General features: G+C 43.0%; 1 protein-coding gene and 1 pseudogene across 4 annotated transcripts in view; one reads left to right on the top strand and one right to left on the bottom strand.

The window, feature by feature from the left end:
• LOC101700678 (putative deoxyribonuclease TATDN3) overlaps positions 1–17,899 on the bottom strand; it is a 30,004-nt gene that overhangs the window by 8,192 nt on the left and 3,913 nt on the right. For 2 of the 4 annotated variants that reach the window (XM_087194118.1, XM_087194121.1), the window contains 6 exons: positions 13,075–13,137; positions 11,854–11,963; positions 11,629–11,684; positions 10,250–10,362; positions 6,802–6,882; positions 767–833 (listed from right to left, as the gene is read on the bottom strand). In XM_087194118.1, the coding sequence (XP_087050244.1) occupies positions 804–833; positions 6,802–6,882; positions 10,250–10,362; positions 11,629–11,684; positions 11,854–11,963; positions 13,075–13,137 (453 nt within the window). In that variant the 3' untranslated portion in view covers positions 767–803. The remainder of the gene's footprint in view (positions 1–766; positions 834–6,801; positions 6,883–10,249; positions 10,363–11,628; positions 11,685–11,853; positions 11,964–13,074; positions 13,138–17,899) is intronic. The other 2 variants (XM_087194119.1, XM_087194120.1) reach the window with 2 other exon arrangements.
• Positions 2,590–6,191, top strand: LOC101702432 (Golgi-associated RAB2 interactor protein 4-like; annotated as a pseudogene).

Here is a 17,899-nt window from a genome sequence, read left to right as displayed (position 1 = left end):
AGTAAAGTGCTGGGCCAGGGATTTAGCTCAGTGGTTCCACCACCTGCCTCACAACCACAAGGACCTGAGTTCAATCCCCGGTACCAATAAAAACAAACAAAAACAAAAACAAACGAACAAAGAAGTAAAGTGGTAACTGTTTCCCAACTGGATCCTCATCTCTTCCCACGAGCTTTGAATAAACCTTCGCCCCTCAAACCCACATTAAGCTCTCTCCTCTTCCCCACCCCATGGTCCTGAAAGGAGGCCTGGGCAGTGTGCCGAGTATCCCATGTCTTATGGTGACTCTGATTCTGGAAGCTCTTCCAGGTCTCTTATGAAAAACTGCACTCGGGAAGAAATTCCTGAAAAGCACTGTTAAGGACTAATAGTAGCTCACGTTTATCAAATAGGCAAAGTGCTAGCACTTTATATACATCGCCCCATGTGTTAGTTAGCTGTCACTGTAACAAAATACCTGAGAGAATCAGTGTATAAAGAGGGAAGGTTTATTCTGGCTCACAGTTTTGGCAGTTCCAGTCAATGGTCAATTGACCTCATTGCTTTGGCTGCAGGTGGCAGCACATTATGGTGGGCATGGGGCCCTAGCAAAACCATTTACATCCTAGCCAGGAAGCAGGAAAGTAGATGAGGAAGGGGCCAGAGTCCCACAGTCTCCCTCCAGGGCCCCCCCAGTAACCTAAGCACTTTGCTCAGAGTGTCACCTCCCAAGGGTTCCCCCCACCTCCCAACAGCCCCATGCTGGGACTAAGCCTGTGACACAGACCTTCAAGAGACACTCCAGATCCAAACTGGCAACCCATTCAGTGCTCACCACAGCCGTTAGCCCCATCCTGCAGGAGAGTAAGTGGAGAGAAAGAGATCAGCAGCCTGCTCAGGGTCACACAGTTGAACTTTCTATAACAGAAGCCTATTTTTTAACCATAAAACAGCCCCTGGGCAGTCACCCCTGTCTCCTCCTCCAGCCCCTGGCTGCCACTTGGCTGTCCTGAGCACCCCATAGACACAGAACCATACAATCTGCAGCCTTTTGTGTTTGGTGTCTTTCCCTTAGCATGCGGTGAAGGTGCATCCAAGTGGAAGCTCACACCAGCACTCTGTTCCTGCTTCCAGCTGAATAACGCTGCTGCAGCAAATGCATACTCTACATCCTGTGTGTCCATCCATCCAGGGAAGAGAGAGAGCCTTTGTCCTCAAGCAGTGACTGAGGAGGGGCTTCAGGCATAACAGTCCTGAGAAGTGAGTCAGGAGCAGGACCTTCTCCCAGCTTTCATTATTCTGTGGCTCGCTGAGTGCCATGGCATCAAAGCAGCAGCCATAATGGCACATGCTCCCCGCCAGTGTACATGGCTCCAAACCACTGGGGCATGGCAGGGAAGTTATGACCAGAGGGTGTTTGACAGGATCCTGGAATTTAAACTGACACCTCCAGTCCTGCTCCCACAGCCCAGTATTTCACTGAGTAGAACATGGGAAAACAGGGAGCAAAAAATGGGAGCCTTAAGAGAATAACTGGGCTCCTACACACTGGGTATACATGGAGGGGAGGAACTGAGGGCGCCCACTGGGTAATTGAATCCCCAACTCAAAGTCAGAAGTGGTCCTGGGTTCTCCATTACACACACACACACACACACACACACACATACACACACAATTTGTTATGCAACTTCTCATAATGCACCAAACTGCTCTCTTCCGGCAATCAAATCAATCCTCTTTGAACACATTTAACGGGCCCAAGCTCCTTGCAAGACAGAGTACTGCAGCAGTCTAGAACAGAGGTTTTGGATCAGCTGGACCTGGATTTGCAAACTAGCATTAATTTGTGAATGCGGGTAAATGATACAACCTCAGTTTGTTTACCTGTAAAATGAGAACGGTAACAACAATATCAAACTCAGTGGGTTCTCACAATAGCATGCAAACCACACAGTACAGTGCCTGGGAAAAGCAACCCTTAATTATGAATTTAAATATTAATTATTGAAGGTCAGAATTATTGTTAAAGCTCACAATCATCTAGATTTACTGAGATCCATGGTAGGCTAAGGAGCGAGACCACCAATTCCAGGTTATCTCATAAAATTAAACCATGATGGTTAAAATCCACCCCATCGTCTTACATTTTTATACTTTGTGTAGTTGTTGAATCTTTTTTTTTGTTCTAAGGATTGAACCCCAGACTTTACACTGAGCTACATATTGGCCTCTGTTTAAAACGTGATTTTTTGAGACAAGGTCTTGCTAAGTCACTAAGTTGTCCAGTCCGGGCTCAAACTTGTGATCCTCCTGCCTCAGCCTCCCAGAGTACCGGGATTACAGAAATGTGCTAATGTCCCTGGCCAGTTGGTGAATCTTTTGAATTTGGAGTGGACAGGGAAGCATTCATACAAAAATTTCTCTCTTTTTTTTTTTTTTTTTAAAAAAAGTATTTTGGTGCCTACCTGAGTCCCTAACAGGGTGGGTCCTGACCTTGTGGGGGTCACAAGGCGTGGAAACAAATGGATGTGTGACAGGGACAGGTCACAAAAGCAGGAGAGGATAAATACAGCTGTGCAGCCCTGCAGACCAAGGTGTTTGCAGCCATCTCTGAAGAGAGTCCGTCTGAGGTCCAGACACCCTCCCCGGGCCCTGGTCAGTGCTCCCTGCTGTCACACACACACACACACACACACACACACACCCCGCCCCCGCCGCCTGCCCTCCCAGGGCTCTGAGGCCGGGAGGGGCCTGTGGGCTGGGCTGGGGAGGAGAGGCCTGCTGTAGTCACCTTCGGGATGCAGGATCACCAGGGACCCTTTATCTGCCCAGGACACCGAGGCAGAGAACGCAGGGCCCCCTGGCCGGCGCCCCTGTCATGACAGGAGATGGTCACGAACAGTGAGTCTCCATTACCCTGCTACACAGCCAAGAGCGGCTCTGCGGCCAGCATTTCTGGCACCAGCATGGGGAAGCTGAAGCGGCAGCTGCAGTGGCAGCTGCGCAAGGGCGAGTACTACATGTTCAGGTCGGCCCCGATCTTCGAGAGCGACTTCATCCAGATCACCAAGCGCGGGAAGCTCACAGATGTGCACAACCACGGGCACTCTGTGACCGTGGGCGGGACCTGCACCAGCCCCATCCTCCCGATCCCCCACATCATGCTCCTGGCCTGGCAGGCCACCAGCTGTGAACAGTGCCGCAGCCAGGCCCCCAAGAGGAAAAACCCACCAAGGCAGAGAAGCCCCTGGAGCTCACCAGGCTCCTCCCCTTGAAGTTTGTTCGGATCTCCGTTCACGACCGTGAGAAACAGCAGCTTCGCCTGAAGTTCGCCACGGGCCGCTCTTTCTACCTGCAGCTGTGTCCCCCCAGGATGCGTGCGAAGACCTCTTCACCTGCTAGGAGCGCCTCATTTACCTCCCGCGGCTGCCCTTTGAAAGTAACAGCGGCACCTACGCCACCCCGGCCGAGGACATTCTCTGCCTGCCTGCGCTGGCCGACTCTGACAGCTCCAGCCTGGCCACCTCGGACGCCCACGGCAGAGACGACTGGGACCAGGTCAGCATCCGGGCTATCTACGAGGCCCCCGAGCTGACCGGGGCCACCTCGGATGCCCACTGCAGAGACTCGGAGCAGGTCAGCATCCGGGCTATCTACGAGGTCCCCGAGCTGACCGGGGCCACCTCTGCTACTCATGCCAGTGGGGAGGGAGACCAGCCCAGCTCTCATACATCCACCGCCACTCCCAAAGTATGCACCCCAAAAACAAGATCCGCGGGGTCTGCCGAAGCGTCAGCACCAGGGACAAGAAGAGAGGCGGCGGTAGCTGGGGTGGCATCAGGCATGCCAAGTGTGGAAGCTAGCCAGATGAACACAGCCCTGGCTGAGGCCGCCTTTATAGGGGAAGGAGGAAGCAAAAGCACCGTGGCAGGCCCCGGGGGTGCAGAGGCCAGACAGCAGGGCACCCCCCAGGCCAGCAAGGCCTCCCTCAAAGAGCACAGGGAAAGGAAGGAGAGGAGGGACAGACCCCTCAGTAGGAGTTCCTATCACCGCAGGACACGGGAAGGTCGCCACAGGACAGAGAGGGACAAGATGGCCCAGAAGTCATCCAGCCAGTCCTTATCGGGCCACAGGACACACAGAGTCAATAAAAATGAAGAAGGCGGCCACCTCAGAGCCAAGAGCAGCAAGCACGGCCACAGCCCCAAAGGCATCAGCCACAGCCCCCTTGAGAAGGAGTCCAGGAGCTGGAACAAATCCGGGAGGAGCTTATCTGCCATGAGCTCGGAGTCCACGCCCAAGAGACTCAGCTGGTTAAGCTCTTTCCTGAGGAACATCAGGGCCAACCTTGGCATGAAGGGGGCGGCCTCACTGCATGGTGGCAACGTGGACACGGTGCCCAAGAGGGTGGAAGAGACCGACCTGGAAGCCATGGTGGAGATGGCAGAGTGTGGCCAGGGAATAGAAGTCGGTTCTGTGACATCTGAGGTCTTGAAGACGATGACCTTAAGAAGCCCATGAAACAACACCCAGAGCCAGAAGCCGCAAAGGGCCCCAGGAGCACCCCAACAGAGCCCACTCTAGCTTTCTTAATTCGGGTGAAATAAAGAGCTATTCAACCTGAGAACGGTTTGCCAGGGTCTGTCTGAGAGTGAGTCCATCAGCTCAGTGGCGACCTCACAGAGGACTCTGTGACGTCAACTGCACTGCAGGCTGAGGCCTCCAGATCCAGTCAAGGGGACCCCTCACCCCTGCTCAGCAGAGCTGAGGTGACTGCTCCTCTTGCCTGGAACCTTCCTGGCTTTGGTGACCCTGGGCTCTGGCTGGGAGGCACGGTTCTACCTCCATGGTTTCCCACCCTTTTGATAAACTTTTCTGGAGAACAGGGCCACTCAGAGGTCAGGATAGTTTGTTAATAATCACACAATAATCTCTACTGCTTCTAAACCTCTGAATTTTGAGTGCCTGCTCTCTGAATTTGGCAGACATGGAGACACTGGGCACTTACTGAATTATACATAGGAGGTAACAGTGACAGACACTGACTGAAAGATACTGAGGCTTCCCTTCAAAATATTATAATTTAAAACAGTAGCAATATGAAAGAGTATATTGGTGAAGCCCAACCGACCTCCAAGGCTGCTTGACAAAGTTCCAGCTTGGGGAAAAGAAGGGTGGAGCACATCGTACCCCCATGTTTTATTTTTTCTTGCCATAATGTTTAAAATTGTTACTCTGGTCACAGGAATCATTGTGTTTGTGACTAACAACAAACTCTCCATAAGGCAAATTGGCAATGATGTATTGAAATCCGATCTGGCTCAAAAGTCCCAAATTCCAGTTTCTCTTAGTTCTATTGCCACATCCACTTCTAAAGAAACCTCTCCTGAAACTCCCTCTGTTTTCCCACTACTATAACTCCCCCCTCTTATTGCTGACCTTCTTATTACTAAAGGGGTCTTATGAAGAGGTTGATAGGACAGACTTTAGATGTAGGAAATAGTGGGAAATAAGAAATAGAGAAAGTTGGGACAGGTAAATGCATTAAGGAGGCAAGTTATTCAATATTTCTCACAGTGCTAAAAATATCTCCTGCTCATGAACTATGAACCCAAATGACACTTAGGTAAGATAAATAGAGGTATCGGAAAGTAGAGAGCTGATAGCAAACTATATTAACTGTTGTGCAGTTTCTCAAGGCCTAGCTGGTGACCACAAGTTTGACATTTAATTAATTAAATCTTGCTTGTACCCCCGCTGCTATAGAGATTCTAATTAAGTTACCCTCTGGAGATTTTGATTAAGTTACATTTTGTTCTACCTAGGTATGGGAAAATAAGGGGACAATTGTGATTTTTAAGAAATGTATTCATGATGTTCAATGAAATGAATCAGCTTAGAAAAATATATTGTTTAGTAAAAATAACCTTTACCTCACTAGATGTTGCTAAGGCAACCTAAAATGTAAACATGTTCCGCCCAATGCTCCTTAGCTAGTGCTTAAAGATATAAAAATAAATCAGACCCTGAGACTTCTCAGAGGGAACCTGCACATTGCTTGCGAAGGTTCTTTTCTCACTCGCCGGCCCGGGACCTCTCCCCTTCCTACCCTGCATCGACTGCAGCTGGTCTGCAGCAGTATATGAAATTTAAACTATGATTCCTTGTGATTATAAATAATGAAATGAGATACTACAGCAAAGAGTACATAAATATATGGTTATATCACTACTTGTACTTTAATAAAACCCCATTATAACATGCCAATTAAAAGAAAAATGAATATTTATTGATCACCTACTATATATCAGTCACTGCTATGCACTTTCACATACATTATTTCATGTAATCTTTAAAGCACTTTATTATTTAACCTATGTTTTATTAAAGAAAGAAGAGTCTCAGAGAGATTTAGTTTGGTTAAAATCAACAGCGGATAAGAAACAGAGTCTAAGTCTTTCTGATTTCAGACACTGTACTTTTTTTTGTTTTTTTGAGACAAGGTCTCACCATGTAGCCCAGGCTGGCGTTGAACTTGTGATGATCCTCCTGCGTCAGCCTCCCAAGTGCTGGGAAGACACTACTTTTTACTACACTCTCATTACTACATAAATCAAGACGTGCTCCTTATTAAATATCAAATAATATTCTCAGCAGCAAAATAGCTATGTTTAAGAGAAAATACTCAACATGAACTCTCAACCTCGCATTGTGATTCCACTGTATTTACACTGTACTGCACTGGCAAACACAGATAACTGAAAACAGCTTAAATGAAAGATACAGTCTAAGTAACATAGAAATTAGAAAGTCGTGTACCTGTTTTTCTGGCCCTAGTGCAGGTGAATCTGTTTCTAAGCAGATAGATGTCAAAGGCAACTGTTTGACAAGTTTCTGCTTCTTAAAGAAAAGAGAAAGCTAGTTAGGTTTAAAAGCTGAGAACATGAGAACGTACATGCTAATGCATTTTATTCTGCAAGAATCTAAAATTCATGTTTCATATTCAATTGATTAATGCTATCCAGGTGCCTAACAGTTATGTTAAAATATAAATACTCATTGCCAAAAATTATCCAAAGCTTCCAGGGAGTCAAAAAAATAACCATAGCAAAAATGAAGTACACCCAACAAGAAAGCCAAACACCTGACACCAAATGCCCACTGGAGGATCCAAAGAAGAGCTCTGTCATTTCCCTACCATTGGTTCACTCAGTTTCTTTCTACCATTCGCTTTAAGTCACTCAACGGTTTATGTATATAAATCCAAAGTTGTTTTGGACATCTCAGTTTTAGATCGGGTAGTGGATGCTTTTATTTCTTGTTCTATAATTCTTGAAGTATGGAGTTTAAGGACTGCAGTGAGCTCAATCAGTTTTATGCTAAGAACGCAACTGTTTTGCTGACACTGCACTTGAAAAAATGGGAAGGGGACATGATGCTCAGTGGGACATTGTTAAAATTTCTTAAGATTATATTTCAAAAGCACACAAATGAGTACTCTCATGTGCTGTTGATAACGGTGGAGCTGCTACAAATTTCCCTGAAGGAAATATGACCATTTAGATCAGAATTTTAGAAATATATTCTCAGTGCTGGGCGTGGTGGCACATGCCTGTAATCCCACACTCCAGGGGCTGAGGCAGGAGGATCTCCGCCAGTCCGAGTTCAAGGCCTGCCTGAACTACATAGTGAGACGGTCTCAAAAACAAACACACAGACACACACATATACACTCAGCTATTTCATTTATAGGAGACAACTGGTCAATTGTGCCTATGTGTTTGTGTGTGTTATAAACCTTGTTTATACCAGAAAAAAAGTGGAAAAACTCCAATCTTTTTTAAAGGTAATATTTAAATTATAGTACATCCACACTTTGATTGAGTAATCCCACTGCAGTTAATAACACGAGAGAAATGCAAATACATGTCCAAAGACTTCCATGGATATGTTTATGGCTGCTCTTTTCCTGATAGTCCCAAACCGGAAACAACCCAAATGTCCATCAGCTGGTGCATGGGTAAATGATGGTATACCCATGTGTCTATTACCCAGCAATCAAAATTAAAAGGACTACTTATTCATGCAACAGCACACATAGGTCCAAAACCATTAAGTGAAAGAAACCAGATCACAAAGCACACAAAAAAGCTTTCATTTATACAATGTCCAAAAATGCAACACTAGGGGAACAGGAATCAGAATGGTTGCCAGAGACAGGGAGGAAGGAGTGTATGGACTAGAAAGATGCATGGGCGGCTACAGGGATGACAGAAATACTCTGCATCTGGGATGTGGTGGTGTTCAGGCAGTACACATTTGTCAGAACTCACAGAACTACACACCTATAAGGGGTGAGTCACCATGGATATGGTCTTCAACATATCTGCTTTTAAAAATTACAATTTAAAAACAACAACAAAAAAGATAAATGGTTGCTAACAAAGATGTTTTTAAAATCTTGACTGTTTCAATTCTGCACTCTCAACCTACACTGGTTTTTCTATACTGACAGACCACTTACTGCACCTCATAGAACCCTAAGTCACCATTGATTGTAACATCCACCACAATTTCACAGATAAAACAGGAAAAAGTGATTGTCTTAAAATTGATGAAGTACAGTAATTACCTCAGTTTTTCTGGGCTATAATTCACATGCCATATTTACTCATTAAAATGTACAATTCAGTGTTTTCACTACACTCACAAGGCTGCACAGACTTGGTCATCACCCCCAACAGAAACTCTCTACCCATCGGCAGTCATTCTCCCTTCTCCCCTCCAAGTCCTGGAAACCACTAATTTACTTAATCTCTGGATTTGCCTAGCCTGGGTATTTTGTATAAATGGAATCACACCACACCCGGTCTTTTCTGTCTGGCTGTCTTCTCCTACCACAGTGTTTTCAAGGTATATCCCATGTTGTAGCATGAGTGGGCAGTTCATCTCTTTTATGACAGAATAGTATTCCACTGTATGGGTATATCATCTTTTGTTTACCTATTCATCAGATGAAGGACATTGTTTTGGCTATTATGAATAATGCTGCTATAAATATTCATGTATGAGTTTTTAGGTGGACATGTTTTCCTTTCTTTTGGGTGTTCTCCTAAGTGTGGAAATGCTGAGTCCCATGATAATTCTGTATTTAATTTTTTGAGGAACTGCCAAATTGGGTGGATATGAAGTGGTGTCTGAACATGCCTGTTTATGTTTTTTTTTAGTACTGGGGATTGAACTCACGACCTTGCACTTGCAAGGAAGGCACAGCCACTGAACTAAATCTCCAGCCCTATTTGTTCTTTTGAGACATGGTCTTGCTATGTAGTTCAGGTCGGCCTCAAACTCACAATAGTCCTCCTGCCTCAGCCTCCTGAGTGCTGACACTACAGGCATGCGCTACCACTCCTGGCTTCAATATGCCTTTGATCTGTATTTCCATAACAGAAAATGAGGTTACATATCTTTTTATGTGTTTATTGCCTATTTGTATGTTTTCTTTTCTTTTCTTCTTTTGGTATTTTGAGACAGGACCTCGCTATGTAGCCCAGGCTGGCAATCCTCTTGCCTCAGCCTCCCAAGTGCAGGAATTATGGGCATGTGCCACCATGTCCAGCCTATTTTCTTAAGAGAAGTATCTACTTAAATCCTTTGCCCATTTTTAATCAAGTTATGTATTTGTTTTCTTATTGTTGAACTGTAATGGTGCCTTATAATATTCTGGATATTTGACCCTTATTGAGTACATGATTTCTAAATATTTTTTCTCTTTCTGTGGATTGTCTTTTTGCTTTGATAGTGTGTACTAAAGTATAAAAGTCTTTTTCTCTCTCTCTCTCTCTCTCTTTTTTTTGGTACTGGGGATCGAACTCGGGTCCTTGCACTTGTGCAGCAGGTGGTGAAACCACTGAGCTAAATCCCCGGCCCCTCAAAGTCTTTTTTTTTTTAATTGTGAAAGTTTTAAATTTAGATGATACCCAGCTTACCCATGGTTTTCTTTGGCTGCTTGGGCTTTGGTGTCATATTTAAGAAACTATTACCTAATCTCAGGTCAAAAAATGTAGACCTGTTTTCTTCTGAGAGTTTTTGAATTTTAGCATTTATATTTAGGTCCTTGATACCTTTTTAAGTTAGTATGTGTGGGATAGTGACCTAAGATTAATTGTTTAATGAAACTAGAGTAGTATCACAAGTACCCTGTCAAAGCTTATACTTTAAATTATATTTCTCAAACAGTTAGCTACATTTTAATGAAAGAACCTACCTGTCCACTCCTTATGATAGATGGTGGAATCGAGAAGAAGTACCCAGCTCTGACGCTCTCCATGGCTACAGACGGTCGACCATCAAATGCATGCAGCAGTACCCTGTCAGCATCTCCCAAAATTCAAGAGAAATCAGAGTCCATTTTATGTCCTTAACAACAGGCTTTCCCATTACTTAAACTGAACACAGATCTGACATTTTAAATAAATGTTGGACACTATGATAAAGATGAGATTCTATGATAAATATCATAGAGGTGGATAAAGATATAGTGTTCAAATAGTAGGATAAAAATAAATTCTTAATCTTCAGAATAAAATTATTAAATAAAATTCAAATACAAAATTTAAAACAATTGCTTAAACTTCTTATACCATTAGATCTTTTCTAGAAGTCTGTGAGCTGTCAAATGATTATTCCTAATAAGAGATTTTTAAGTAAATTGATTTTCCCCCAAAAAAAAATCCTAGTGGAAAATGAAATGGAAAATTAAATGACTCATAAATTAAGAACCCAGAGTTGGCTTCACAAAACCAACTCCAGTTCTGAAAGCATAATTGATCACCCTGCATAAAAATTACACTTTCAGGGCTTTAAGAAGGGTTCAGTATTCATCACTGAGAAATACAGTGCTTTCTAGTTGCAGGTAATTAGTATTTTTTTTTAATTATTTTTTTTTTTTACAGTATCTTTTCAAATGGTAAGTGTGACAATTACTAGGTTATGATACTATGAGTCATGAAACCAACTTAGTAGGTCATAACCAACCAACGTGTGCTTTTATCTACACAAATACCTACACTTAAACATGCCTATACACATATACACAATTATACACTTGTAAAACTTCGGTCAGTTTTATTTCCATGTGTGTGTCTCAAAATGTATTTCTTACTGTGGGTGGCATTTTTAAAAGTGTGATAAATTATACTGCAGGATATATCTTTACTTTAGGAACAACTGGTGAAGATAACGGTGTGTTTTATATATGATGGCAACAATGTGTACAATGCCACTTTCTGAAGGAACAACCAGGAAACACGCAAAACAGCAGCCCAATGCGATTGCCTTTCTCTCCCTTGTTTTCCTTTTCTTTAATCAAGGTGATTAAGGAATCAGAGCTGTGAATTTTTAAGATAAGCAATATAAACTGTTTCATTTCAGTTGGTCTGGCCTCGCTTGATAACGATCACAACTGTGTTGAGGACTTCGTGAAAATAGCCAGATTTGCAAAATCACCTCAGTTATTTCCACTTCCACTCTTGCCCCATTCCTTTCCCTTTAAGAAATCAAATTAAAACATGGCTTGCACCATGAGAACATGAACTGGCATAGTCAAACTTAAACACTGGCACATTTCTTTCAGGAGCTAAATACCTTGCTCACGTAGGAGGCTGATGGTAGGTCTCCCAGCGGAGCGTGAGTGAACATTTCTGTTTAACAACAAAATTCCTTTTAATACTTTTAAAGCTTTAAGTCTTACTTCTATTCTATACAATAATTCAGAGAAAAAAATGATGTAGAGCTCCATTTCAGGAGGACTCGGATCATTATTTAACTTGGTCTATCGCTATTATAGTAAAAGAGTATTAATTCACCTACAAAGGCAAATTTAGTCTTTTGGCTAATTGGATCTGTCTGATTAGGACTTGTCTTTGCTCTTCCTTCTGTTCATCAGTGCCAGCAAATCTGGGAGAGAAATCTAGTCCAACCTACAGCAGAAAAACAAAACAGTCACATATTTAAAGTTTAGTGAGCCCCAAAAGAGATACTACGAATCAGTGCTGTAGCCACACAAAAAATATTAATAGAAATAAGTGAAATTAACTCTAATAATATACTTTAACCCAACGGATTAAAAACATTACTTTAACATATGATCAATGTAAAAAAGTGAGATATTTATGTATGTGTATTCACAACGCATATATTTTTCTTGTACTAAAACTCTTTTTTTTGGTTGGTTTTTTGAGACAGGGTTTCAGTATACAGTTCAGGTTGCCCTCGAACTCACTATGGAGCCCAGGCTGGCCTTGAACTGTGGCGATCCTCTTGCCTCAGGCTCCCGAGTGCTGGGATCACAGGCGTGCGCCACCATGCCCGGCCTGTACTACAACTTTGAAACTTGCCATGTGTTTTACACTTGCAGCACACCTCAGTTCCAAGCAGGCACGTTTGAAGTGTGCCACAGTCACATGTGGTCACCGTGCTGGACAGCCCAGATTAATGAGCGCCTCCTTTGATGCTATTTCGGCCTGTACTCTGTAACCTATATTCTGAATTTAAGTGTCATCCTTATCTTTTTTTTTTTTTTTGGTATCGGGGATTGAACTCGGTCCTTGCGCTTGCGAAGCAGGCGGCGGAACCACTGAGCTAAATCCCCGGCCCTCATCCTTATCTTTTATGTTTAATAAGAAATGAAATTTATTACTGAGTGATACATTACCATTACAAATTATTTAAATGAAAAAGTTCTTTGCTATAAATTCTAAAGTATGAAATTTAAAGTATGCTTTTAAATTACTTAGGAAGTATTACACATACCACTTTAACTCACCAGAGCACTAACATTTAAGCAAAAAATAAAGTGTTATTTAGAAATACGATTAGTGTAGCTTTTTTCCCATGAAGATAAACCTATGGAAGGCTTTCTATTGATCTCCAGACATTCTTGCTTAATGAGGAAGTATCAACAAATTATTACTCAGCTGCACAGGGCGAATATAATTATCCAAGACAGTTATAATCACCAATACTGAACTGAGGATTATTTTCATATATCATATACAGGTCTGGTTGTTTGATCAGCTAACGCATCTTTACCACTCCAATTGCCAACAACTGATCCTTGTAAGTTTCAATAATAGGCAAAGCTGCATCCAGATCCTAGAGAAAAAAGTAAATTTGTTAAACTGGAAGAAAATTAAAATTTCACAAGCACCTATTATGTGCCAGGCATTATACTCAAGTTACAAGAAAGTGACTTTTTATGAAGATTTCCACTTACACATTGCCTTCTGTTTGGGAGGCATTTCCTGGCATTTAGGAGGTCTGACCTGGATTTCCTGGAAAAGCTGAGGGTTTCTGGACTAGTAGAGAAAAGTGAGCCACCAGGTGGTCATCTTTGCACGCCAGCATTTGGGATTATCCTATCTTATGTTCTCTCCTTAGGGTACTCCTGATTTATAAGCGTCTAGTGTTTCTATACAGCAGTTCCACTGCTCTCTTCTCACTGATTTGTCTTTATAGTCTTGCTGGTCCTCTCTGTCCTAAAAGTTCAACAATATTAGCTTGTCTGTTAACTGCCAAAGTGGCTGTGTAACATGGGTTTCAATGATACTACCTTTTCCATTTAAGAGAATTTCCTCTGGGAGGGTTCCCTTCTAAGGTAGGGAAAACTGTTTCTAGGTAACTTTTAAACTACTTTGTGGATTTTAGTTTAGGACATGTAAATTGCAAAGTACTTCTGATGATAATCAGAATAAGAGAGAATTAAAAGGGAGATAAAGCAGATAATAGAGGGACAGGAGGAGAGTTGGGGGAGAGAGAGACCCTGAGAGAGCGAGAGACCTTAGAATATATTCTAGTGGACCTGATGAAGAATTAACACTGTCATGAGAAGCAATGGGTGTATATCCCTAGGTATCAGAGAAGTTGTCTGACAACAAGGTGGGTTAGCGAAATCATGTCAGACAAGCTTTTTCCAAAGCAAATATCCAAATTAGTCCATATCTCTTAGATTTGGAGAAGTGGGTATAGTCTTTATCATTTATTTTAGTAAATGTAAAAATATTTATAAGGATACTTATATCTATTGTTTGTTTTTGAGACAAGAGTCTTGCTATTTAGTCTTGAACTCACTATGCAGCCTAGGCCGGGCTTGAACTCAGTGATCTTCCTGCCTCAGCCTCCTAGGGCTGGGATTATAGGCATGCGCTACCACATGCAAGCACAAGGGTCTATGTCTGACCTCATTTCTATTCCCATTTCCCTATTCCCATAAGGTCTCAAGTTCCTTAACTACAGGAGATCAGATAATGAGGAGTGAGGCTTAGGTGACATTCGCTGCAAGCACAAAAGAGAAAAACAACAAGAAGCGCCTCCTTGGGCGATGTGCAGGCTGGCTAGCACGTGGCAAGTCCCAAAGAAGAGTCAGCACAGGTGAGATCTGGGTGTTTACCTGGGCACAAGAGGCAGATGAATCGTCTCTTAACCCAACTGCTTGCTCCCATGTCTAAGTGAATAAAAGCGATGCGAGGGCCAGAGATGTAGCTCAGTGGTGCCTACCGCTGCCTGCCTCACAAGCACAAGGATCCAAGTTGGATCCCTGGTACCAAAAAAATAAAGCGATGTGAACCAAATGCTCAGGGTTCTTTGTCCACTAGTAGCAGAGGCCCCTGGTCCCCTCATTGTAAATTATCTTTGTATCTTTTGTCTTTCATTCCCCACCCCGCATCAGGGATAAACTCATAGGCTGGTTCTTACACTTAACAGCTAATGATTCTATTATGGGTTTTTAAAAAATTCTTCTTTTCTCCATACGTATGCTTGAGGGGTAATAAAACTACATAATTACTGAAGATTTATAATTTTGGAAGTTGAGACTTGGCAAAGTAAGTGCCACAAATCACAGAAGCCAGGAAACCAGGCCTCTCTGACTTCAAAGCTCATGCTGCTGAAGGGAGGAGGAAGGTAGAAAAAAGGGCAGTCAAGAAAGAAGAGGGAAAATAAAGAAGGAAATAAGGAAGGATGCGAAGAAGGAAGGACAAAAGGGAAGGAGGGAGGAGATTTATTCTGAATGGTTTTTAAATAATTACACATCTTTTCAGACCTTTGGTACAGGGGTCAGGTGTTTAACAGGACCGAGTGAAGTGTGGTGCAGCATGGCTGGTAATGCGTATCTAATTCTGCACCACATAGTGTGGATGGGTTTAAAGATGCAACCAGGTATAATTATTTCTATTTAAAAGACTTTATAATCTAGTAAGTGTGACAGAATGAAACTTTGGTATGGACTGTGAGTGCAACTAGAACACAAAGCTAACTCTCCTTAGTTCTGGTCTATTCCAGAGAGCTATTCTGAAATCCGATCAGCATGTATCTGCTTTGGGAATGAAGAATTACCTACATATTGTTGGTATATTAATTACTTTTGGAAGTTAACAGTCCTATCAGTCCTACATTCATGCCAAATCTACCCACTTCTCTTTCCTTGCACTCCTCTGGTCGGATGTATCATCATCTCTCACAGGGACTATTGCCACAGCTCGATTCTCTCTTCTGAATTCATTCTTCGAGCCATAGCCAAGGGGATCTTTTGAAACAGAAATCTCATCTTGCCACTCCTCACTTTAAATCTGCATTCCCTGAAAGCTCAAATCCATCAGGGTCCTAATGAGCTCTCCACCCAGTCCCTCTGACCCACCCACCATCACATCCTCCAGCCACACTGGCTTTCTTCCCACTTCTTGGTCTAATCAGGCTTGAGGATCTTTGTGCTTTGAGGCTTCCTTTATCTGCAACCCTCTTAGCCTTTCTCTGCACTGTCATATCCTTTGTGGCATTTGGGTTGTAGCTCACAAGCCTTCCCTGATGACACCATTATTTACATGCGTTTGGGTTTGGTTTTCGAGACAAGGTCTCTCACTCTGTAGTTCAGGCTGGCCTTGCTTGCACTCACTGTATAGCCCAGGCTGGCCTTGAACTTGGGGCAATCCTCCTGTCTCAGCCTCCTGAGTGCTGGGATTACAGGCATGTGCAACAACGTCATGCTATTTTTTTGGTTTTTTGAGTCAGAGTCTTGCTGTATAGTCCAGGCTGGCCTTGCACTTGTAGCAATCCTTCTGCTTCAAGTTCTGGGATAACAGGTGTGCAAAATCATTAAAAATCAACAACCCCTACACATAATCTTGTTTTTTGTTTTTTTTTTCTTCAAAGCACTTAGTGCTATTAAGCAGAAAGTTAGTCATTAGCAGGCCTGGAGACAGGCGACTGGGCTAACTGAAAAGCGAAGACCTGCCTTGGCTTTCGAATTATTAGCTGTAGATAAAATCCATGGAAGTTTGTGGTTTCAAACTTTCTCTTAGAGTCTGTGTCAGCCTCCAAGTGTGCTGATCAAGTCCAGACCACGGGTAAAGGGTTAGAAAAACCTAAAGGCTTCAAAACCAACTAAATGGAGACATTCACCTAAGGAGTAAACAGGCACCCACTTCTCTATGAAGTAGGTCAACAGGGCCCATTTTATCTGCACAGGAACAATGACCTCTGAGGACATAAAGGACAGTCCTTGGAGGACTCAGTCAATCACATAAATGTAATCTCAAGGTTCATTCAGTGCCACTGCCATTTTGGCATCTGCCCACCTTCATGCTTGAAGGTGTATCCTTTCTTGCTCTCTGAAAATCTATCGTTTTGCAATAAACCCTACCTATACTCTATATGATAGTCTACGTGTCTTATTTAAAATCTTTCATCAAAGACACACAGAATCAAGGTGTGTGGCCAGTTCTTTGCAATGTCAGGACCCCACCGTGTTAGGACCCGGCTTCCGAGTAACACAGTCTCGTTTTCCTTTTTGTGTGAGTGCTGTCTGCCCCATCTAGAATCTTGCTTCCAAGAGAAGGCTCTCTCCATGCTGAGAGCAGCGGCTGGCACATAGGAGATGCTCACCAAACACTGGCTGACCAAATAATGGATGCCTATGAGCATAAATGTCTACATAAACAGTAGAGGGACTGCCAAGTACATAGTGTTCTCCTGCCATGATTCTCAACATTTTGCGAATTGTAACTCTGTGGCAATAAAGCTAATTGTATCACACTCAACAACTCAGGAGGACAATAGCATAAGTGTTTTTCCCTGAAGTGAATTACAACTAATTTTGTTTTGAAATAAGCAGAACTAGCCAGACATAATGATGCATGCCTATAATCCCAGCACTCTGGGAGGCTGATGTAGGATTGTAAATTCAAGGCAAGCCTGGACAACTTAGCAACTAGTGAGACTGTATCTCAAAATAAAAAATAAAAATGGGCTAGGGATGTAGCTCAGTGAGAAGGCCCTGGAATCAACTCCTAGTACACAAACAAACAAACACAGAGCTTTCCTGGCTATCTTCACAGAAGGACAGAAATATATTATATAAAAAAGTGGCATGTACTTTAATTTATTCATAGGTAACAAACAGTAATTACATTTCTCGAATGGGACTATCAAATCCATTACATAATAAAGCACCCAAGAAATTAAGCATCTTTGTGATGCTAAGTCAGGACATGAGCATGAAACATAAGCCATATTGATAGCTGTCTTGGTTACTTTTCTCTTGTTGCTGAGACAAAATACCTGACACCTAAAGTTAAAGGGGAGAAGGTTTATTTGGCTTGTAGTTCATAGAGGTTTCAGTCCATAATTGGCTGTCTTCAAGGCAGGGATGGCAAACAGGTATCACAGAGAAGAAACAACATGGCACATACAAGGTAGCAAAGGTAACAGGGACCTTAACAGCGCCTTCCTGCCCCTTTTGTCTTATTCAGGCTTCTTAGGGCGGGTAGCACTGACGCCCTTAATCCTAGTGCCCTAGGGCCTTGCCCCTCCATGAGTCAATCACACAGTCTAGATCCAGCCACTTCGGAGAAAGCATGAGGCT

The sequence above is a fragment of the Heterocephalus glaber genome, unplaced genomic scaffold (genome assembly GCF_053883595.1).
Source record: "Heterocephalus glaber isolate CG9 unplaced genomic scaffold, H.glaber_assembly_v1.0 deba00001600, whole genome shotgun sequence".
Taxonomy (NCBI): domain Eukaryota; kingdom Metazoa; phylum Chordata; class Mammalia; order Rodentia; family Bathyergidae; genus Heterocephalus; species Heterocephalus glaber.
This window is presented reverse-complemented; position numbering and strand designations above follow the sequence as displayed.